The sequence below is a fragment of the Nesoenas mayeri genome, assembly GCF_963082525.1.
Source record: "Nesoenas mayeri genome assembly, chromosome: 10".
Taxonomy (NCBI): domain Eukaryota; kingdom Metazoa; phylum Chordata; class Aves; order Columbiformes; family Columbidae; genus Nesoenas; species Nesoenas mayeri.
This window is the reverse complement of record NC_137560.1, coordinates 11,678,438-11,702,347: the sequence shown is the minus strand read 5'-3', so window position 1 is coordinate 11,702,347 and position 23,910 is coordinate 11,678,438. Positions and strand designations below refer to the sequence as shown.

Below are 23,910 nucleotides of genomic sequence, written 5' to 3'. Positions count from 1 at the left end.
ACAAATGCAGTGGAGTTTGATTTAGGAAAATGTTTTTCACCTTGAATGCGCTGACACTTGCATATCTGAGCTGTCAAGCAGATGCTCTTGGCTCCCTTAGTTTTTGCATCTGTGACAGGCAGTTTATGATTCCTGATACAGCACATAGTCACGGGAAGATGTGATCCATACTCTTGGATCTTGTAATTCAGATTTGGATTAGCATGTTTATGCTTCAGGGTTTCCATTTTTCTGCTTTGTAAACCCAGCTGCCTTCCCCAGTAAACTTTAGGAAACCATACTTAGCTTTTACTTTGGCCGAGGTATGAATTTATTTTCAAGTTTTTCTCCTTAACTTTTTTATGTGACCAAGTTTTATTTCCTCTTCCTCCTTGACTTGGTGTCATCATGAGGTGTTTCATTTTTCAGAGGGAGCAGATCAGTGAAGTGTGATACCCCTTGTCTTGTCTGTGTCAAACTCTTCAGGGTCTGTTCTGTAGTGTCTCACTTCCCTGTTGCTTTTAGGACAGAGTGAAGTTCTGTGCTGCTTGCAATAGCAGTAAGCTATACTAAAAGCTTCAATTATTTGACTTTACCTAAAAAGTAAGGCTTTATATTTTGAAAGTACTTACATTTCAAAATCATTTTCAATGTAGGTTATTTACTGAAGAAGACAACAGATAAATATGCTAACTACCTGTACGAAGGAGGTCTTACCAGTACTGTGTCCAAGTGCCAGATGGGAGTCGTTAGTTGAAGAGGAACCCAACCTCAACCTAGAAGTTAAATCATTTCACTTCTCCTTTTCCGGGTAGCCTGTTCTTCACTGAGCATGGGTCCTGACTGAAGCAGTGGTATCTCCTCAGCTGTAAGCTCAGGGAAGTAATGGTGTGAGTACTTCTGTTTGAGAGCAGTCAGAAGAAAAATGGTGATGCTGCCAGCATAGCCGGCCATTAAAAAGTGCTATTATGAAAGCCAGACCTCGCCAGTGACACTTGCACCTTCCTCTGTTCCCACATTGCTGCTGGAGATTAAATACCCTGTTCTTTCTGTTGCAGAATTTGGATTCATCTTTCAAGATGAAGTATAGTACTTAATGTGTCAACACCTGAGTGTTATTTCTCTTCTTCAGTTAGTGATGCATTAATAGCACCTCCAGCTGAGTTCCTTACATTGCTGGGTGGGGATCAAGGTGCCAGTGCAATCTGTCAAACTCCTTGTGATTTAGTACATGTCCACATAAAAATCTCCAGTCTTTCCTGCATAACTTTAAAGTTTATGATCCAAATGCTAGGAAACAAGTGAGCTGTTAGTGAAGATTCTTGATTCTGAAAACTGTACTGCATTTTTTGCAATCCAGAAAGGAATTTGCTGCTTTGAGGTCAGTCTTGAAAAGCACATACTGGTTCTTTAGAATAAACTGGAAAATATGAGTTTGTTTCTTTACTTGACAACTGACCAACTGGGGTAGGGTGTTGCAAAAATCCCAGATTAGCATTTAGTGGCTCCTAACAAATGCAACCAGTATAAAGAAGCCTTGTATTTCTCACCTAGAAAAAGTATCATTTGTAAACATACCTATGCTGATTTTTTTTATTTGCCTCTTTTTTTTAATGGCTTATGTAGGAGGCTGTTGCTTATGCAGTGCGCTTGCCTTTTAGACTTCTGACTTTGTAGTCATAGCAAAGGACAAAATGCAGGGGTGTTTGGCATAATTTTGTGGCAGCTCAGGCAGAGGCTTTGTGCCAGCTGGTTATGGTACCGGAGCCGTCAGTGCCTCTGCCTTCAGCTGCTCTGGATGCAGCCTGGCAGAGATGCTGAGGAATCTGAGCTCAGTAGCGCTAATTAAATACAGTTATCTTACAGAGAAAGTCAAAGCATTCAGGTTGACACGTCTCATGTGAATGTTTCAAACACTAGAATAGCCATTACAGATTGACTGACACTAAATGCAGTGTTTCTCAAGAACTTTTTTATAATGAACAACTTATTATTCAGTCAAGTAAGAGAGTTACTTATGTGTTAGGACTAACACTTCCTTCATACCTAATTTGTGAAAATAATCAGTGCTGAGTTCTCACTGTTGGCAATTATTATCAGTTTTGTTTATATAACATACAGAAGTTCAATGAAAACATAACTGCATGTATTTTGGTTGAAGAGTCTTTCTGTAGCACTCAGATTTTCAGAATAAGAAATCACCTCCAAGCTTTACTGACAGCGGAAAAACTGTGACATTGCTAGAAAATGCTGCTCCAGGATCATCTGCTGCTTTAACTAGAACAAATTATCTCTGAGCCAGATTTTATTAAGGATACAGAAAGCTTTGCTATGGAAAAGCAATCTGGTAGCAGTTAGACCTTGTGTTTAGTGAATGTCAGCCCTTTTATTTGTCGAGGTTAAAAAGTTATACAAGGAAAAAATAAACTCAGTACTTGTAGGCATGAGGAAGTGAGAGAGACAAATGAGGGAGCAGCCATCCTGAAAAGGGAAAAATCTGAGCTGTATCTACAAAAATCCTTTCCCCCCTTCAGAGCTGTGCCTGATCTCTCGCCAGCACCGCTGAACTTCCAACAGCCCCAAGAGGCAGCAGTTCAGGCTGCCGGGATGGATCAGGACAAAAGGGTTGGTTTGTGTTCAGGATTCCAGTCCCTGACTGCTCCTTATGCTGTAAAGCTGCGTTTTGTTCTGGAAGAAACAAGAATAAATCTCAGTATTATTAGAATGTAAGTGGTACCCCTGTGGAAAGAGGAAAAGTTTAGTCCCGTCTCTGCAAACCTCTGAAGTCAAATTGTGTGAACCTGATGGTGCTGGGATACTGAATGTGACCTGAAAGAGGACTGAGCTGGATATTTACTGCAGTGTTTTTGAAATCACCTCCCAAAAGCAGAAGTTACAGTACCCATCTGGCAAATGCTCCATTAGTCCAGCCTGGATGCTTCAGTGAATCAGCACCAAAGGCTTCAAAGGAAGGCTGAAGAACCAAGTAGTGGATTTGTGATTTTACTTGGTTGCAAGTAGCTTTGGCCCAGGCAGAGATTACTTTCTCAACTACAGTGTTTTTATTAATTTAACTACATCTTGTTAAAAGTATCCAGGTGCCTTTGAGTTCTCGCTCGTGTTTTAACATCAATGTTAAGCAAAGATTCTTTTTGGAGCATACACATACGTTCAGCTCTTCTGGGGGTTGTGTTGATTTATTTAGTTCTGTCCTTCAAAAGAGTGTTTTCTCTATTGATTAAAAAGCAAGTGGTGCATCCCATACTCATGTGGTTGCAATGAAAGCTGATAAGAACTTGAGGTACCGTACTGTAAGAATAACTCAACTACCACATTTTCCCGGGAAACAAAAACTGTATCTTTGGCGGTTGCTGTGGGAGCATTTGGCAGTGGATGGTGACTGCGCGTCCTGCGTGTGCTCAGCACCGAGCGATACACAGAGGAATTATCTTTCCCTGCTGCTAAGTGCGTACTCTCTAAACAGGATTGGCAGCACCCTGGGAGCTCAAGTCTTATGGACTGGAAGGTGAAGTCTGAAGGCAATATAAATTTTGCAGATAATTCTTGGTTATCATTGACAAGTTTTAAACTAAGCTAAGAATTTATGTCCTCCCACTCCTTGTCAGGCAGATGGCCTCGGTCGTGGAGAACGACAATGAGGAGAAGATCCTTCAAATATTATCCACAAGATTTAATTCCAGATATTTTTTTTCCCCCATATGCTATCAGTCATGTGTTTAATTTTATTTTTTTTTTAAGATTTGAGAAACTTGACAGATGATAATTCTGCATTAGGATAAGAATTTGTCTGCAGAGAACACTTAAACTTTGGAATTTAACAGCTTATTTCTCTTACAGTCTATAGGCTTGCGTGCATATGTGTGTTTGTAAATATATATATACACACAAATAGAAATTGCAAGAGAGGGGAGTGTAGTCTATATAGATGATTTTATATTGTAGCTATGTTCTGCAAATCCAGTAAGATTTCTTGTCGGCTTCTCTTCATCTTAATATTATGGTTGACATTTAATTTAGAATTTTTATCTGATGAAAGAAGTTGAGAAAGTATTCTCGTATTTATCGCTTTTAGTATTTAGCTAAAGCTGCCTTGAAAGTTCAGAAGCCACCATCATAGTTTTTCAGTCTTCACAATCCTCAATGTTAAACAGTCATTTCCAGGACCTGGAAGGCATATGGGTAGCAGAGAAAGCCATAAAGGGAGCAAATGTAACTAATGCTTTGCCTCTATGAAATGTGTGATTGAGGGGAAACCCTGCAGCTGTATTGAGAGTAAACCCATTTCAATCTGTGTTTCCAGAGAGGCTCTACAGTTCACTTTTCCTGCTTCTGTACCCCATGAAATGGGAAGCAGAAGGGAGAGGGAGCAGCACGAGGGAAAGGAAAGCCCTTTGCAGGCTTCTGAAAAGATGCAGAGTTCATATGGGATTGGTATTCTTTACATTGGTGAGAATGAATGAACGTTCAGAATACAACTGGAGAAAATATTTTACTCTGGTGACTTCTCCAAGAATCCTTTATTGAAAAGAATATGAAAACATTTACGTTTTTAATTTTCTGAAATGCTAAAGAAGAACGAAATACAGCCCAAAACTGTGGAGGAAACTGTAAAAGTTCTTGGGGGGAAAATAAATCAGAAAAAGTGCTTCTTTTCACAGATATTTTCCAGGGGGAGGGGTTTTCTGTTTGCACAAATTTCTCTTTCAGCTTTCCTTGTTAAAGCTTTCAGAACTGATAGCTTGCTTATGTTTGTGCTCTATTGAGGCTCTTTTCATCCTTGCTGAGGTTTGTTCCAGCCTCAGATGCGGCTGTCTGATAACTGGGAAGGGATGGACTGGAGCTGTCTGCTTCTCATGCAGAATTAATGCCATCTTGCTGTACTTTTAGCTACTCCCAACATTTACGTTTTCTCTTCTCTTTGTTGTACCTTTGCTGTGCAGAAACTAGTGGATTTGTTTGTCTGTGCTCTGTTTTTCCAAGTATAGTGAGCCTGGTCATTGCTTTGCTGGCCCTGCAGCTACCATAGCTGTAAAACCACAAGTGGAGGTAGCGAGGAAGGGGGGTGCTAAGTGTAGAGTTTGGAGAGGGACAAAAAAAAAAAGATGACCTTGGGGTCTTACTAAAATCTCAGATTATTCAGAGAAGCCCATCACCACAGGCTGTTGTACTCACTCTGCATAGAGAAGTGTTGAGAGTCCTTTTCCCAGTTCACAAAGCACCTTTGAGACAGTATGGTCAGAGACCCCAAACAGTTAACTGCTCTGAAGAGCAATGTGATATTCGTGCAGGGTTTAAATTATGGCTCATACGAGATTAAAATTAAACATTATGTTGGGAACTTGACATGAAAGTGCTCAAAAAAGTGTCAGGAAAATGAGTTGCAGCCTTAGACTTAGTAACTTTAAAAGAAAAACTTTTATCCTTCAGAGATTTTGAAGTGCCTGTCACTTAATGTTCCTTTCTTCAAATTGTAGTTAAAGGCTCATTTGAGAAAACCACAGTGAATCAGCTACTTTGAATATCTCTTGAGTTAGAGTGTGGCTTGTGTTGGAAGCCATAAGATTTTCTCCCACCTCCAAAGATGATTTTTATTGGTAGTATTTTCATTGGAAGTATATTTTGCACTATGCTAACTTTAAACATACTTCAGGTTTTTAAAGAATTGCAAAGCCATAGTACCCTGATACTGGTAAATAGAAAGGAGAACATCTGTTTATAAATATTTATCATTTTGCAAAGGTAAGTTTACCTAGATATTTTTTGCCACCTTTGAAAGTGACTGTTCCAGAAACAGTGCTGTCTAATGTTTATTGCAGTATAATGCTGGATTATCCTGATCTCTTTGGAAGGGCTGAAAATGTTCCCTGGATATTTTTTTTGATTGAATCAGTTAACTTGAAGAAATGAACATTTCCTCCTACGGTGCTTTGGCCTCATCAGATCTATGTGATGGTCCGATGGTGCCTTCACAATAGCCCATGGACATCCTGCCATGCATCAGTACGAATATCTTGTGTTTCTTGTTATGACCTCAGAGAAATTCTTCTGTGTTCCTTTGTATAGTGCTAAACGCTCTTGGGGACAGGACCTGCTTTGTGCTGTGTCTTATGTCCTCAGGCTCTTTCCTTGGAGTGGTATGGTGGCTTTGGAGAGAGTTGGTTCTGAGCACAGCTTTTGCAGAATCGGTTGGCTGGTGAGAGATGTTTCTGAACACATCAAAAGCAATTTTTGAGTGAAACCTATATAAATATGAATAAAACTACTTGATTTTCACAGGAAGAAACTGTGTGGATCTTTTGATGTGGTAGGGCTGCAATATGTCTTCTTATTTAGTGGACAGAAGCCTGAGCGTGGTAGGAGGAGTAGATTATAGCAGCCAGATATTTGTGGTGATTAAGAAAAGTAAGGTGTTTAATGGAATAACCCTTCCATAAGAGATAGCTACCTACAGATGACTTATTTAATAGTCTGAGATTGAGCTTTGTCAGGCAGCATCCTGTGTGGGTTCTCCGTGCTTACAAGTCTGTGGCACAACCAGCTGTCAGGTTGGACTTGTTAGACTCCTATGAAGCTAGTCCAACCTCTCCAACAGAATTTCTGCAACTGACTGAAATTCTGAAGTGGACATCTTGCTTTGCAATGATTCTTGATTACCAGTGTCATGCGGGTGCTAGATCTGAGGACACAGAAATAATGTCTTATTCATTTTCCTGTGTATTTCCCTGTTGGTACACAGAAGTGTTGCCATGGAGGAGAGCGTGGGGTGGGAGTGGGCTGAGCCAGCTGCTTTAGGGCCATGCTGGGAGGAAGGCTGGGGGAGGATAATGCATGAAATCTGCTCCTGCAAGGGTTCCTGGGAGCTGCTCGCTGTCGAGTGTTGTGTGTTCCTTAGGGAAGAGCTTTGAAGGCGTGTAGGGAAGGGTGGGTTTTCTAAAGAGAGGAAATCGGCTTTTTCTGCCCTGCGTGGGAGGGAAGAGGTTACTGGACTAACATGCATGGTGGACTTGTCAGGCCTTTGCTTTAGCCAGGAGTGCTTTGGCAATCTTACGTGCCTTTGTGCATTGTTTAAACAAGTATTGCTTTTTAATGATGTGGCCCTTCAAGGATGTGCAGTACAACTGTATTTTTTTTTTTTTAAGAGTGCTTTGCAGTTTTATTCTAGCCAGCACAAAGAGTTTGCTGATGTTTTACACTCCTTTATGTGGAATATGCTTGTGACCTGGCCAGATGGTTTTTTCTGTGTATGAACATTTGTCTCTTCTCATGAGGTCAGGTGTCCACAGTTTGCTTTGGGTAGCTCTGTGCTGTTTGAGGCTAAGATTTACAGCAGCTTTGGAAACCTTTTCCTTTTGGTCATATCCCCACAGAACAGCAAAGTGTCAGTGCAGGACTGTGTGTCACGATGGAATTGCACGAGGTTCCGTTATTGGAGTCTACTTGCTCCTGTTCATCTTATCTTTCAGTAACCGGAATGCTGTGATCAGTCGTGGGGATGAGTGAGGACGGGTCTGATGAAGTAAGTGCTTCTCAGCCGCTCCCATGCATTTGGAATTGGAAATCCTAGGTACCAAGAGATCAAGGAAGATTGTGTGATGTGATGTTCTGTCTGCACTCCTGGCATCTCTGACAGTGTTGCAATCATTTTGACCCATTTTTGTTACAATTTCCCAATGATTTCTGAAATAATTAATCCTAAATCTAATAGACCTTACAATATGGAGACTGCAGGGATCATTTCTTCATCAGATTTCATTAAAATAGAGCAAAAGGGTGTTCTGTTGCTGAGCTGAAGGGTCCTTCCTTGCTATATCACAGTGGGTATATCAGTAGTCTCAGTTTAAATGTTTTTAGTAAAAAAAACCCAGTTGATTTGTATACATAACAAGCATATGGCTTAAGGCTTCTACTCAGCAGTTATTTAGATGTATTTATTAGTAAAAGTACCACGCAGGGGTGTTTGACAAGAAAAACTTGTTCTCTGGAATAAGGTTGGGGATTATGAAGTTAATTAATATTCCACAAGCAGCTCTCAAGTGAGGGCTGAAAGCTTTCTTATTTTAGCGGTCATTTGTGTCCCCAAACGTGGGTTGTCTCGGAGTGTGGGCTCTCTGATGACAATTTTCAAGACATGTTATTGTAAAGAAGTGGAGATAATGTGCATGAAAATTATAATATTTGACAATGTTTGTAATAGTGCTACTTTGGGGATGGAATATAAAACTGTTATACCTTTACTCTGGCAGGTTGTGTGCTGTGACCTACCAGCTTCAATATTTCCTTTTAAAAAATGTGATTACTCTCGCAATGTCATAGTAGCATTTTGGCTCAGAAAGTTGCTGCTATACAGCATACGTGACTCTCCAACGCTTTCCTTGAGCAGCTCATCTGTTTGAGTCTCTGTAATGTTTTAAACAGTACTTTAACTGGCTTCACCTTGCAAAAGCCCTCAAAGCTTTTTGAATGACCAAGCAGGGAAAACTGCACAGTGGAGGAAACGTTCCTGTGCTACCAAACTGCAGGAGGATGAAGGCACATCCTTAAGGTCTTTAATAGTCCTCTGTTTCTATGACTGTAGATGATCACGGAAATATAATTCACTGTGTATGAGTTTGTACCAAACCAATATCTTTTGCTTAAGTCTCATAATCCTTCATTAAAAAAAGTTCTTCATTTAACTTAATGTATGGTGTTGGTAGTGCTCTGATCTTTAGGAAGAAAATAATGGATTTGTGCCTGAAAATACCTCATGTGCTATTTGTGTATTTGAATGGAGGCTTTTTGAATATTTTCAAAAGGCAGATAAAGCATGCTCAGTATCTTGTTCACCTTTTAAAAATCCAGAGACATGGCAGACAAGTAAATTTAAACCCATGCTTCTAGTCACTTCCTTTCCATACTGCGAGTGACATAGTAAAATTGAAAGTCAATGAGGAAAGTCCCAAGTGCTCGTCAAGAACTAAAAGCTCAGGAAATTACAGATAATTGACTTTTCACATCTTTGTCACTTAGTTTTTTGTTTCACATAAGGTACGTATCCTCAGGTGTTTTCAGGGGAGTTTTTGTTCTGCTTATGTCCGTTATCTTTGAATAACGTCCAGATATTTAATCAGTACAGTTGGCACTTGCTGTGATTAAGCCCTTGGATAGCATCAGTGTCTGGATTTCATTTACGATTTGCTGAAATAATCTTTATTTCTGAGCTCTTAGGCAGCAATTATTTTTGTAGTATCTCCAATATCAAGAGTACTTGCAATCTATCTTTCATAACTCGTGTCTAGTTTATTGTATGAGAGTCACTTGTTGGCTCAAGAGGCTGATATATTTGTTTTTCCAAAAGCGTGTGTTAAATTTGTTGTGGGTAAAAATTATCCCTGGGGTCTGCAGAGGAGTAACGCAGTCAAGTGCTGCCTCTGACTGCTGCAATTTTCCTCTGAAGCCATAAATCTAGGAAGCATTGTTTCAGACCTCCTCGCTGGGAGGGCTGGCAGGGGATGGTGCATTGAGGGCTCTTGTAGCTCTCGGTGCCCTGGGCCATTTTTTAGGGGTTGAAAACAGCAACTGGCACCATAACGAGTGAAGTGACACCGTTCAGACGTCACTGTTGATGTAGTTCCTGTGAACTCCTGTTAAATTTACAGTGGAGCAGGTGAGGGCTGCAGTAATTTTTAAAACACTCCATCACGTCTGTGAAACCAGCAGTGTGCGGTCCTGCTGCTGAAGGTGATTTGGTACCTGTTTGGGGTTGCCTCAACCATGTGGTGCCATTTCAGGCTGTCTCGACATCTCCTCACCAAAGAATTTTATCTGCCTGCACTGTCCACTCTGCAGATCAACAGTTACAAACTGATATTATCAAATCTGGTGGATATAATCCATGTTTCTTTAGCTGCTTCTGTTTCTGAATGCTGAGGTCTTGTCTAGAATAGAAAAAATTAATCTGAAGCCTAAAATCCTGAAAATCGGGGCATAAACCTGACATAAATCTAGAAGTAGAGGCTGGACTACCTGACACGACCAGAAAATTGTTTTAATACAGTTATGATACAAAGAATAGTTGAAAAAAAATAAGACAGCGATTGAAACAAATGAAGGAGGAAAAGTAACAGGAGCAGGCAGTGCTAATAGAGGACTTCAGTGCATTTTTCTGAACCGCGAAGGTGGTTGCTGCTTTGACACTACTGAGAATGGTGGTATTCCTGATCCGAGACAGCTATCTGTGCTGGTTCTGTGCAGATCTGAGTGTTCACCCAGTGATGCAGCTGGTGTTATTTAATTGCTCTTCCCAGCCCATCCATCACTTTCGAATCCAGCTTTCTTTCACACTGATTGATATGTTATCATTATGTCAATAAGGCAGCTAGAAAGATGGCTTAAAACATTGAAAATACCTAATTATTGTTCTTTATGGAAAAGGAAGTTTAAAAATGGATGCAGCACTAAGCAGTTTTAATACATTTATTTTCTCTAGGCTTTTCGGAAACAAATAGAGGCAGTTATGTATGTTGTGGTGGTCATGCCTTGAGGTGAGATGGGAGCACAGTCCTTTGCCGTGCTTCCCTGGGCCATGCAAATGCCTCGATGCATTGTTGTTGTGGTCCCAGGGCTTCATGTCAGTTCCAGCACACACAGTGCAGTACGTAAAGGTTTAATCATGGCTTTTTTCTCTACCCGTTTTGCAGTTGATTATGTGTTGCTGTGAAGGCCTTCCAGCTGTGACTGTCCAATGCCACACTAATGTACAGATTTGCTCATCTTTTTTGCAGCTGACAGGAGAGGGGACTGAAATGAATGGATCTGTTGATTCACTCGTACTGAGAAGGCAACAATTAATAGGCTTTGAAACTCAATGACTGGTAAATCTTGTGTTATTGAAGGTAAATTGGCTTAGGAAGCAAGCAGCATTCAGGGTTGAACAGACAGGTGGATGCTTCTTGCTTGGCTTTGGCAGCAGCTGGTGTGGGTGCTGCAGAGAGGAGGTGCGAATGAGAAAGGCAAATACCGCACCAGTGGAGCACTGGAGAGTGTGGGGCAGGGGCTCATATGGTGAGGGTGCAGCTCTTGTGACAGAGGCGTGAGAAGCCCTGAGCTGCATCGCTTGTATGTTCTTACTGTGCTATCCGTGTAGGTTTTGGTTTTGTTTTGTTTTTATCCTTGATTGCCGTTCTCTCATGGATTTCAGGGAAATAAGACAGGCATTGTCATGGGAAATTGCAGCAGCTACTTAATAGTTGGACCAGAAGTTAAAAAAATGAAACTGATGGTTTCCTTTTACTGGTGTGTTGTAACTCCTTGATTTATTGTATGAAGTTTTGGTCTTCCTGTTGCAAGTGCTTAGAATTCATTCTCCAGGGACGTAATCAGTTGTGATAAACTGAGGAGTCCTAGAAACTGCTCTGTCCATTGGAAAATAGGCACCAAGTTAACACAGAGTGTTTATTTCTGCAAAAGGCTTACACTTGGAGCCTGTATGCAACATCCCTTAGAGATGGATGACAGCATCTTCTACTTCGTTTTTTTCTGGAAGATAATGAAGTAGTAGAGCAGGCTAAAATAAACTGAATGACATCTGTGTGTTTAAAAAAAAAAGAAAGAGAAGAAAAAGCCCAACTCTGTTTCTTTTGAAGTTGAAAAATGAACAGTATTCTCTTTAGCAACTCCACCATTGTGCTTGTCCTCATCTAGCAGCCTATCGGCAGCTTTGCACAGCAGGGCGTACGTGTCTGTCTGGGATACACAGAGCATCTTTAGCATTTGGATTTTTGGCTTTGTGTGCTCCCTGCACTCGGGTTCCAAGCACTTCAGGTGATGTTAAGTGCCCCATCAGCATCTCTTTCCAGACATAATCTATAGTGGTTCCATTGCCTGTTTAAAACGACAGCATTGCATTGCGTTGTATTAAAAAAACCAAACCTACAACCTCCAGTAAGAATGTGCTGCTGCCGGCTGGGATAAATGCCTTCAGGCCTCAGCTGGCAGGCTCTGCTTCCGCTCATGGTCGCTGAACATTTGTTCTTCCCATTTGCAATCCGGTCTAGAGAAGCTGGCTTATTCACATTTCTATTATCCAGCTGTCTGGCTTTTTTAATAGCGCGTGGCTTTGCTGCTTTGGCTTCCAGCTCTCACTTGCCTTATTTGGTAAAACAGAGCTCTTGAGCTGTTCCTGGAAGGGGCTGCTTTACTAGTTTAGGGACTATTTTCCACTTTCATTTTTGATCTCTAAAGCTATAGATTGTGTTTCAGCAGCACTGCTGGCATAGCTTAACTCTTCAGTGCTGTCAAACTGGAATATTGTGCTTTTTAGAAGTGCTTGAAATGTTTTATTCTCTGCCGTAGCGCACTGGTATACTGCTGCAGACAATGTTAGTGGGGGCAATATATGGCAGTGCTTGTGTTTACAGAGTATATGTACCTTGTCAGCATAATCTGCTTTTTAAAATGACAACCAGAGTGCGATTTTCAGTGCTTAAGGCTGCATTATGTAGGACTTGTCCAAATTTTAATTAGCTTCCTGATATGTTGTCTTCCGTGCTCAGTTCCTGAGAAGGGGAGTGGTTGCGGCGACAGAGTGAACTTGGATGGATTGAGGAGCATCGTTTGGCAGGCTTCAGCGAGAGCATCTCTGGTCTCCTGCCAAGACGATGGTGACTGTTTAAATTAGAGACAGGGAGAGGGCCTCAGTAAGTGAGGTGAGAGACTCAAGCCAAGCCTAGGAATAGAAAGAAAGGCATAAAGCCTTCAGACTCAGAAAACAGATGTGGACACGGGTGTTTTACTCTGCTTGCCTGGGAGCGCAGCACAGTTCAGCAGAGTGACTCGCTCTATTCAACTACAGGGTGGTGTTTCTTATAATTAAGGCAGGTTTGGGTTTTCAGCATGTATCTTTGCTTTGCTGAGCTCTTCAAATAATGCTGCTCAAGTCCATCTAATGCCAATTTATTGGAAGGCTAAACAGCTGTGTGATGCTGTCTGCTCCTGCCAGTGCAGCACTGGGCGTTTGCTGCCGGTAACTGTGTTTTTCACAGCTGACTGTCCTCTGCGAGCTCCACAGAGAAGATGACAACTTGGGAATTCACTCAAAATTACCTTGAAAATTGAAGAAATTATCTGAAAAAGGGCATTGCAGTTCAGTGGGGGCATATGTCAAAGACTGCGCTTAGCTGACTGCATCCAGGGAGGAGGAGGATGGGCACATGGAACCATGCTGTAGGAAGGGATATGGGGATTGCAGGAATTGCAGCTGGAATAGGAGTTGTCAGTGCTGTCCTGTTACAAAAAGTGCAATTGCTGCCTTGGAATATGAAAAAAGAAACATTGCCAAAAGACATAGTAATTATTTTTTCCAATTTTACTTCCTGGCAGAGCCTCAAGTGTAGTAAAGAGTTTAGTATTGCATCTCATACTTCTAGAAAGATAGAGCCAACTAGAGAAAATCCAGAGGACGGTAATGGTCAGGAACAAGACCGACAAGTTTTGCATCTCAGCAGTTGTGGGACAGAGGAGCCTGCAAAGACTGCTGGGCGAGAGAGGAGCAATTCTGTTCTGTGTGCCCACATGGAGAGAAAGAAGTAATGGGCTTAAATTGCAAAAATAAATTGGTTAAGTACAGAACTAGTGGAGTGCTGGAATGGAGGACTTGAGGAGATCTGTCAGGAGTGGAGCAGGCATAGTGAATTCTGCCTTTGGGACGGAGGGGTGAGCTAAGGCAGCTTTCTAAAGGACCTGCCAGCCCTGCGAGCCTGTGGTGCAGGCCAGAAACTGGGGAGACAGCAGAGGGTGCAGAAAGAAACAAATGAGCATTTCTGGCAAAGGTTCCCAAGCACTTCATCAGCATAAGAAAAATTAATGCACAGAAATCAGTTTTGTTTCTTCAGGTCTTCCAACCTAGACTTCAGTAACGTTATCAAATATTTATTTAACTTTCCTATTACTTATTTTTTTTGATGTAGGTTTTCTTTAAGCCAAATGCCATTAAAGTTGAAAATCAAATTACTTTATTGAACAGCTGAAAAATTTGCCTTTTGTTTTGTGTGATGCTGTGGCAGCTTGTTCCTTGCGACACGCACGCAAAGCTTTCTTAAATAGAAACCACTTTTATTATGCTGTTCAGTCACGTCAGCTCTAATAGCACAACCGCATCCTTTCCATACTGCTCACGGCTGATGCTTTCAGAGGGTGTTTGAAATTTGATCTTTCTCATTCTTCCTGTGCTCGGACTGTCCGAGCCCTTTCCCGCCTCCTGCCCCCGCTTCCTGACCCGCTCTGAGCAGGAACTTTGTTCCGGAAAAGCACGAATAAGTGGAGAAGCAAATGTGAAAATGAAATCCAAGGGACGAGCAATCAAAATAAAAGGAAATGTGGCCAGCAGAGATGAATACACATTGATTTACTGCTGGCGTAAAACGCTACTGACATACACTGGAAAGACCTGAAGATTTTGAGGAAGAGCCTCCCAGGGTTCATGTTCTGAGACTTGTGTTTTAGTGCCTCACAAGGAGATTTAACATGGAAACCGTTAGAAAGGAGATGGGGGATGGCTTCCTGAGTTAAGAATACAGCTCTTAAGGCCGGGACAGGGGTTGAAGCCACAACCATTTACTTAAAAATGCTTCTGCATCTCTTATGCATGTTAGTTTGCTGAATTCCTTTCATTTAAAGTATGTACACTTCTCCTTGTAGTGTGTGAAACTTGATTTTTTCAGGACTTGTGGGAGAAAAGGGATTGCCTTCGAACTTGCCTTTTGGCAAGGTTTGCACCTAGTCCAGGATTTCTTCTCATGCTGAACCAGAGATGGAGATGCGCTAAGACAGTAAAAATGTTCACTGAAACCAGTAGCTTTGAGATCTTGGGTTAGCTCAAATTAATGTGTGCAGCTGTGAAATCTCATCTTGGATTGTATCATTTTCTTTTCTTTTTCCCTCTGCTCAGCATTAAGAGGTGCGTGCGTGTGTGGTGTGGTTTTTTTGTTGTTGCTGTTGGTTGCGGGTGGTTGGTTTGTTTTGGTTGTTGGTTTTGTGGATTTTTTCTGGCTTGTATTTGTTACTAGCCAGGAGCCATTGTGGTGCTTTGACTTTTTCGAAAGCTTCTTGAGATTATTCTTAGCTTAATTTAAGTACCTTCTCCTGCTCCAAGTGATCCTTTGTGCCTATAAATAACACCTGTTCCTTAATGCTCTCAGGGTTACCTGGCATATTCACACACTGTCCTTACAGCTTTCTCTGAGGAGACTCCGTGCGGTGTTGTCTTCATAGATCTCTTGAAGCCCCCATGTGTCACTCATGGCAGTGCCACATCTCAGCGACCAGGAGCTGCCAGTTCTCTGGCATTCTTTACGCTGCCCCCTTAGATGTCAAATGGGATGTTTTAGTTAAATGCATTAGTGGTTTTTTCACTTGTTGCTGTCCTTTCTGGCTTCATGTTTTCACAAAGCATCTTCACTCAGTGTTGCTCATACCAGAGACTGAAAAACCAATCTGGTGTTTCCTGCAAATGTTTCCTTTTGGAACTGCCTGTATATCCAGTGTCTAAATATTTCTCTCTTTTCGAGTAGCAATTTTCTTTTTGAAGGAAACCAAAGAGGTTACATGCAGAAATAAAACAAACACTGGTGTATTCTGAACTCTTTGGTACCCAGGATGTTTACTTAAAGGTGTGTTTCTCATGTTAGACCTTTGGTATTTTGGGGGCACTTTGCTACCATTGTGGTTTAAGGGTTTTAGAGGGTGTTTGCTTGTAGTGTTGTGAGTTGTCTGTGCTTTGGTTCTTAATTTACCCAGAGACATGGCTGTGTCTTCAGAGCCTCATGAGATAATTTTCCCCGCAGGTGAGGAGTTAAGTGTTTGCTGTTCCTTGTTGGAATACGGGTCTCTTGGTCAGTTTTCACTGAAGGGACAGCCTTATCCTGCAGTAAATTTTCCTGCATTTAAAATGCTCTGTTTATTATTGTAAAGTTACTAATGATGTTGTGTGGAGTCATATGCTGATTTGTTATGTGTTCAAAAAGCCGTTGCTTTGTAATTACTGTTGCATTAATGAATACTGTTAGTAGGCATTGATATTCAGTGTCCAGCTCTCAGGTGTATAATTTTTCACTCTCTGAAATCACTATTGCAGTCTTCTCCTTTTGTTTGGTTAGATACATCATCTCTAAATTAATAACAATTATGCTGTTTCTTGTGTTGTTACAGCTTGAAAAAAACGAGGTAGCGATTTCCATTGACAGAACTACGCATAAATGAGTGCAATGGCAAGAGGGTGGTTACCCTCATGTCCTGCAGATATGAACTGAAGGTGGTTATTTTAACATAATTAAAATATATGTAGATCATAATTCATGTAGGCTTTCCATTTAAATGTTGGCTGCAAGGGTGATTTTCCTCCCTGATTCTGCTTTAAAAAGAAAAACCTTGGAAGACCTTGAAACAGGCAAGATGCAACAGCGTGCGGAAGGGAGGTAGGAGATTTCACAGCAGCAGAAACCTCTAATATGTCATTTAATCAGGTCAGCGTTTGAATCCTGAATGATCGAGTTACTTTGCAGCAACATGTGTGATTGGGACGAAATTGTTAAGCTTGGAATATAAATGTCCATCTTGCTTGTGCTTGAATTCTCCCTACTTGTAGCATGGCAGAACTGTTGGCAACGTGAGATTTGACTTCAATTGTCTTCTTCCACCCGGCTAAATGTGCACGGTTCAGGTTAGTTTTGCTGGAGCTGCAGATGGAACGGGCTCTGCCGGCACAGCAGGTCAAGCATTTGGTGCATCCTGACAAAATACAGGTTTATGAAATGCTTTCTTGTGCTCCCAGCAAACCTTGTTCACGGCAAATTGAAAACGAAAGGATGCCTTCTCCACACAAAGAGAGTCATTTCAGTAGGATCAGGTTCTTTTTTTCCCCTCCCTCTTTATGGAAATGCAGGAATGATTAATAATCAACACATTTCTGTAGCTGCTTTTGTTCCATATTGTTTGAACCTCTTAAGCTGTCATCTATTCATTTTAAACCTCAGAAGGAACAAGTATAGAAATAGATGATGTAGTAATCAGAGGGCTTCTGAGGAGGTGAAACTTGCCTGCAATTGAATATATACATTTTGTATAATTCTACATGCCTCCTGCATGTAAATATTTCACTTAAACACAAAAGAGGTCTTTATTTTGTCTTTAAATAAATAGTCTCTTCATCCTGTGGAGTGTTATTGTCCTTATGAGTATATTAAAGCTGTGCAACTTTCATAAATATAAAGTTGAGAACATCTGTTTGCAGTATTTCCATCATTGCCAGCTATGTTACTTCTTTTTTTGCTGATTTTTTTTTTTTATATTTAATATAGAAAATAGAATCCTTATATTTATTCTCTACTGTGAGCAGGCTTTGGCCTTGGGGAAATATCAGGTATCTAAGTATAGAAAAGTCTGAAGAGAAACTGCTAAATTTCAACAGGGAATTGCTAATTTTCTTTTAATTTTAGTGTTGCTGTGCAAAAAGGAGTTTGGTTTTTTCAAGTAACGAAGAAGCAGCTGTGTTGGTGTTAAATATTCAGTGGGTTTTGCAAGTGACTTATTTAAATATCTTCATCTTTATTGATTTCCCTCATCTGAAAGTACTCTCAAGTATTATTTTTGGGAGAGAGGGAATAATTTTTCTTGACTCTTACCTTTCTCCACTTGGCATTTTCATAAAGTCTGGGTCTGTGTTTAAAAAAAATGAAACGGCGTAGCTTTTTGTTGCCAACGAAAGATTTGATGCTTGCTTTCTCTAACTGCAGAAAAGTTGGTGAAGACTTTCTACTAAATGCTTAAAATAGCCAAAGGAGATTTGGAAAAAATGATGAGTGGTGTATTACGCAACCAGCCTGGCTGAAGCTAAAAGTGCTTCCAGATCCTGTAGAAAGGAGCAGGCTGGAGAACGGCAGAGTGAAAATAATTGTGAACTGCAATTCCAAACTGATCTGAGCCGGAAGTACCGAAGGTGAAAGGTTTTAATAGCGACTGGAGTCCAGCTGTTGCCCAGCAAAGGCAGCACTGAGAGCTTTGAGTGTCACTTCAGCAACTTTCTGGGCTGTCTTCATATAGAAGTGTCAGAATAACATCACTTAATGCCCCAAGCACTAGGGAAAGCCTCTGAAGGGAAGACAGGAATTGCATAGGTATGTTTGAGTTCGTGTTTCTAGGGAGCTTGTGGTGAAGGAAGGCGACTGTATCTTGTGAGGGCTATGAAATATTCCACTCCCTTGTCCAAATCATTCCAGCCTTTCTGAAGTTCATGGATATTTGCAATTTCAGACATCTTGCTTTCTATTTTATAATAAACTCATCAACATACTACCTAATTGCTACATAAATTCTCATGCAAGTGTCCCTTTTTTAAAAAGAAATAAAAACCATAGACTGGTCATGTTTTTCATTTTGCTATGATAGCAAAAACTGTGCATACTTGATTGAATGGAACCTGGCAGGTAGAACGGGCCGCGGTGAAAATATTGTTGTGAGCTTCAAGTGGTAGAGATCTAGTGGGGATCTAAATGTCTAAACAGCGAGAGCATTAATGTATCACATGGTGCAATTATGGTCTTGCTCAGGCCACTTTATTAGATGCAGAGCAATTGCTGACGAAAGAACAGGATTTAGCTTGGAAGCACTGAAATGCACATTAATGCATGTCTGTGTAACCTTCATTTGTCATCCTTGTGCATGGTGGGGTAGTATACGATCATGCAGTCACTTTTTCCTACAGGACCTTTGTTCAGTGTTCAGGCTTGCTGTGTCATCATTGCATCAGCAGTTACGTAGTATTTTATTTTAATACTTAATCAGTGTGCAATTCTGCCATTTTTCACTGTATATCATGAAGATCTGAAAAGAAAATGCATGGCTTGTGGTTAATATTCAATAAACAAGGTAGAATAGGATGTAATTACTTTGCAGTAACAGCTTTATTTATCACCTTTCCTATGTGGGTAAAGCTGCCTGAATCAGTGATCGGAGCAGAGAGCTGATTGTTCCAGCTGCTTTGGTTTCATTTTGGATCTGTTAGAAACGGATCTGACTTCCAGAGTGTCGTGTCTGACAAGGAGCTGGTTTGTCTTACACCATCGTTGCTCCTGTGGGTTGCAGATTGCTGACCCTGATGGTGCCCAGCCAGCACATCCTTGTATGTCGATGTTCTGTAAACATATAAGCCTGTGGAATCTGAAGATCTAAAAGTCTTCTGGCCATGAAGTTCATGTAGTTTGACCCATAGCAAAATACATTCAGTACTAACAAGCCGCTGGTGGCCATATTAAGGTGAATAGGTGAAGTTTAACTCTTCAACTGGTTAAGAAATACATTTTATTTTATAAATACTAGTGGAGGAAAAGTTATTGCCTTTCATTTTTATTTTTGTATCTGAAGCTTTGTAACTATGAAGAAAACCTAATAAAAACATGTTCTGTTTTCCCTTCTTGCATTGGACAAGATCAAACACTCGCAGACCTCTCCCCGGTGCTGCAGGGAAGAGGGATTGCTTGCAGTTAACAATGTAGACGTTAAGCTTAACTTGACAACTTTCTTGACTGAAAAGCATGAAAAAAAAGTACATTTGCACTGTGACTAAATCTAGCATACAATTAATTCTTCTATGCAGTTCTGTGTGTTAATTGCTGTCATTGTGTGAACTGATGGTTTAAGCAAAAATAGAAAATTTTATAACTGGTGTGTTGCTTACCATGCATAATCTTAGCTTAAAGTGTCAGCCTGCAGTGGCTTTTTGAATCTATTCTGTGCTGTCAATCTCTATGAATCATCTTTATGTAAATGAAAGATACATTGAAGAGAGCAACCCTGGGAAATGTGGTTTGCACTTCACTTTCCACTTCTCTTGTTTGTTCAGAAGCTATAAGCCGGTTGTGTCAAAGTGGAGGTGATTGTTTCTGGGTAAATGCAATTACATTCCCTTCCACAGGCTCCATGGAGACCTTATAGCACCTTCCAGTACCTAAAGGGGACCTACAAGAAGGCTGGAGAGGGACCTTTTACAAGGACATGTAGTGACAGGACAAGGGACAATGGCTTCAAACTGGAAGAGGGTAGATTTAGATTAGCTATAAGGAAGAAATTCTTCCCCATGAGGGTGGTGAGACACTGGCACAGGCTGCCCAGAGAAGCTGTGAATGCTCCATCCCTGGCAGTGTTCAAGGCCGGGCTGGACGGGGCTTTGGGCAGCCTGGTCTAGTGGAAGGTGCCCCTGCCCGTGGCAGGGGGTTTGGAACTAGACCATCTCTAAGGTCCCTTCCAGCCTAAACTACTCTATGATTTTATGATACCCTCAGCTCTTTCTCTTCTCCACAGTGTGCGTTGCTCTGTTAAAGGTCCCCAGGGACATACCCAGCTCCTACTGAATCTGTTCCTGGTGGACTGAGCCACCAGCTGAGGAGGCTGCAGGAGTCGCTGTGGTGGACAAGCTGATCAGCCCATCGGGCAGCCTGTCCCTCACTGTGGGATGCAATGGGAATCTGCCACCCGTGCTTCACCCCTTTAGAAGGGTATTTAGATTTGAAGACAGACCTTTGCACTTCTGTGAAGGGTGTTTGACACTGCCTGGTGTGCTCTGACAGTGCTTTGAGGATAGATTAGACGGGCAGGCAGAGTAACATCAAGTAGTTCTTTGCTTTAAGAAAGGCATGTAAAGAGTGAGGGTGTCTATCTCAAACAGCATCCCAAGGTAAAATGATCAAGTTCTGTCTCTAGTGGGGCTCAGCCCCCTCGGCAGCTTAATCATCTGGCAGAGGTGAAGTGACCTGTTTTCAGTGTGGGCTTTTTCCCTTTTTGGTGTGTCAGTTAGCAAGGCAGCCCTCAGCAGCTGCGCTTTACAGGCAGTGAAGAGAAAAGCCCCAGGCAGGTCTCTCTCTCCTCAGCTCACCGTTTCTCCAGTTGCAGCGTTTGCCTGTAGGAATCTACCAGGAACCTTGAGAAATATAATACCACGTGAAGGAAAAACCTGAAATCTCACATCCACGCCATTGCCAAAGAGGCATTGGGAACAGCCTTCTGGCTTTTCTGGTACTTTGTTTAAACTTCTAAGCTGCTACTTTAAGCACTGTCTTTGAATAGCTTAATTTATGTTTTTGCGTGTTCAGTTGCTTAGCAACAGAGAAGAGGAAAAATAGTAAACGCAGCTAATTTGGTTTTATTACTGATAAGTTAGCATCTCTTTAGTATAAAAATGTATCTTTAATAAGACTAATGAGCTGTAGTTCCTGGCTTTTGCCAGGCAGAATGTTAAATAAACTGTGTCGATGGACTGGGTAGAGATCCTGACACCCCAAGGGGTTTGCTGTTACCTGCAGCTCTGCTTTGAATGCCTGTGCTTGTGGTGCCCTTGTTTGGGGGGTATCTTAGCTGCTGCTACTTTATTAGGTGAGTTTCTCCATTTCTTTGTGCCTCATTTTCCCAAACAATAGAAGTGACTTGATTTAAAAACTAGACAAACAAACAATAAAAAAACCCCTAACATTAATTGTGTGAAGTAGTGTAACTGCTAAAGTAGAAAAACAAGAGGTTGAAAGTGTGTAAAATGGATCTGTTTGCCTGGGAAAGTGTTGAAATGTGTTTCCATTTTAGTATGGTAGTGTTTTTGACTGGGACAAGTTATAAATTTCCTGGTCTTGCATCACATGTTTGGCAGCAACAGTTAATTTTTGTCATTCATGGGGCAACATTCCTGTTGCCCAAAAAAGCATTTGTCTGATCAAGAGCTTTCTGGAATTTGTTTATAAACTTTTCCTTGCCGTTGGAATATTTGGACAATATTAGCAACAAAACCCCTGATTATTCCAAATGGTTGAAGCAATCTCTCTGTTTGATCTGTTTTTATAGATTGCCTGTTCAAACTATGTCCCATGAACCGGTACTCTGCTCAAAAGCAGTTCTGGAAAGCAGCAAAGCCAGGAGCTAACAGCACAACAGATGCAGTGCTACTCAATAAACTGCATGTAAGTATTAATCTACAGGCTGCTTTTGGTCATCAACACTCTCATCCATATTGCTCTAAATAAGCATTTCCAATCAGCTTGGCACGGTTAACCAGGGGACACCGAGGAAGTATATAGAAAACAGTATACAAGATTGCTTTTGAGCCCTTTGCTGAGATCTGACTTCTTAAATATTCTCTGATTTGTGGCAACATGCTGTTCAAGGTATGCGTGTCCCAGTGTTGTTATGTGTGATACTGGGTTAAAGTCCTGGTAGCCGTTTAAGCTTTTGTCGTTAACCTCTGCTAACCTGTAATATTGCTCTATGTGGGCATTTCGGGTGGTAACAGCATCAAAACAGGACCTTTGAAACAAAAATGCAGAGCAGAGTATTTGCAGGTGTTGCATCTCAATGTGGGAAGTCATGGGCATTAGCTGTGCTGGTAGGTGCCATCTGAGCTACTGGTCTGGTAAATCCATTGGGATTCCTCAAACAAGCATGGCTGCTGCTGATGCATGTAAAGGTTGATGGGTAATTATAAAGCCAGACAATCTCTCCTTCCTTATTAGCTTGCAGTATTTAATATTTTCCTGGGTAAAATGTTGACATTCAGCAGCTGAAAACCCAGTAAGGCAATTGATTGCTGTTTTTAGAGTTCCTATATAAAAGAAAGCCAACTTAGCTTAAATACCATCTGTTGACTTTAGAGTTAAATAAACTCCATGTTTATGTTAAAATTACATAGCTGGAGTACTTCATGTCAAAATTACAATTCTAAATATTTTTAGTTTCTTTAAGCCTATATTAAGCTCATTGTAGACTGAAATACGAAATGGCCCTGTAGGAGAGTGTCATTTGCTGATTGCCATATGGCTGCCTTGCTCCTGCCTTTCACAAAGGCTGTTTGACTCATTTTGATTCTGAAAACATAATTTTATAACCTAGAAGTATTAACTTGGTGAGGAGAAAGCTATTTTGGTACTGGCTGTAGCACAAAGGTCCCTGACTTGTGCAGCATTTCTACCGCCCCGTTAATGATGCTAAGAGAAGCAGATCATGCCAGCAAGCTTGAAGGAGAGGAGGATCTGGGATTGGTTTTTCTGGTGTATAAGGGAAGGGGAGAGCTTATGCCCTCAGGTTGTATCTGTGAGTTCATGGATTTTAAAAGAAAGTATGTTCTCAATACTGCATCATGTAGAAGAAAAATACTTTGTAATTGCGCCGGATTACAATGTCATTTAAAGTTGTGTTCTCTTTCCTCAGTACGTGCTAGTTTGAGTGTTTGGGACCTGTTCTCATTCCTCTGACACTTTGCCATTTTGAGCTGGGATCCCTATGGAAAAACAAGATTAGAGTGATGCTTGTGCAGAAATGTACCACTATGCATGAACTGCTTACTTGATTTGAAGGATCTGAGTGCTTTAGAGTCTTACTGGAGATTTTTTTAATATGCATCACTTTGACGTAAAGGCTGATCCTTTATGTGGCATGTACCAAATCAGGTCTGCAGTGACCTAGGGCGAATGCATGGCTTTAAAATAATTTGATCCAGTGTACATCACTCATATGTCAGAACTTATTTTTCTGGCAATCGTATGGGTACATGTGTCATCTTTTCCATTTGTTTGCACATGGATTAACACTAAGAAAACTTAGCGTTTTGCATTATGTGTTTCGGGGGACTTTGCTCTGAAACGTGTGCATACAATTGTTAGCTCTGCCATTGGTTATAATTCTTTATCAGTGCATATAATTTCTAACTAAATTGGTGATGCAAGTCGTATTCATCATCACTTGCCTTTTTTGGCTTCTGTTTGTCTGCTGTTGGAATTTATTGTCTGCTGTGGAGCGCTCAATGCTGAGGTCAGGTTATTTTAAGTTAATGCCATTTAAGGGATTTAAAATCTGGGACACTTGTCTTTCTTTGGTATCAAGAATCTGTGCTGGTTGAAAAGC

The 23,910-nt window shown here is 41.1% G+C and overlaps 1 protein-coding gene across 1 annotated transcript in view; it reads left to right on the top strand.

Annotated features, from left to right (window-relative positions):
- ITPR1 (inositol 1,4,5-trisphosphate receptor type 1) overlaps positions 1–23,910 on the top strand; it is a 158,633-nt gene that overhangs the window by 13,158 nt on the left and 121,565 nt on the right. Inside the window, exon 3 of the mRNA XM_080350532.1 lies at positions 21,859–21,974. Coding sequence (XP_080206658.1) covers positions 21,859–21,974 — 116 coding nt within the window. The remainder of the gene's footprint in view (positions 1–21,858; positions 21,975–23,910) is intronic.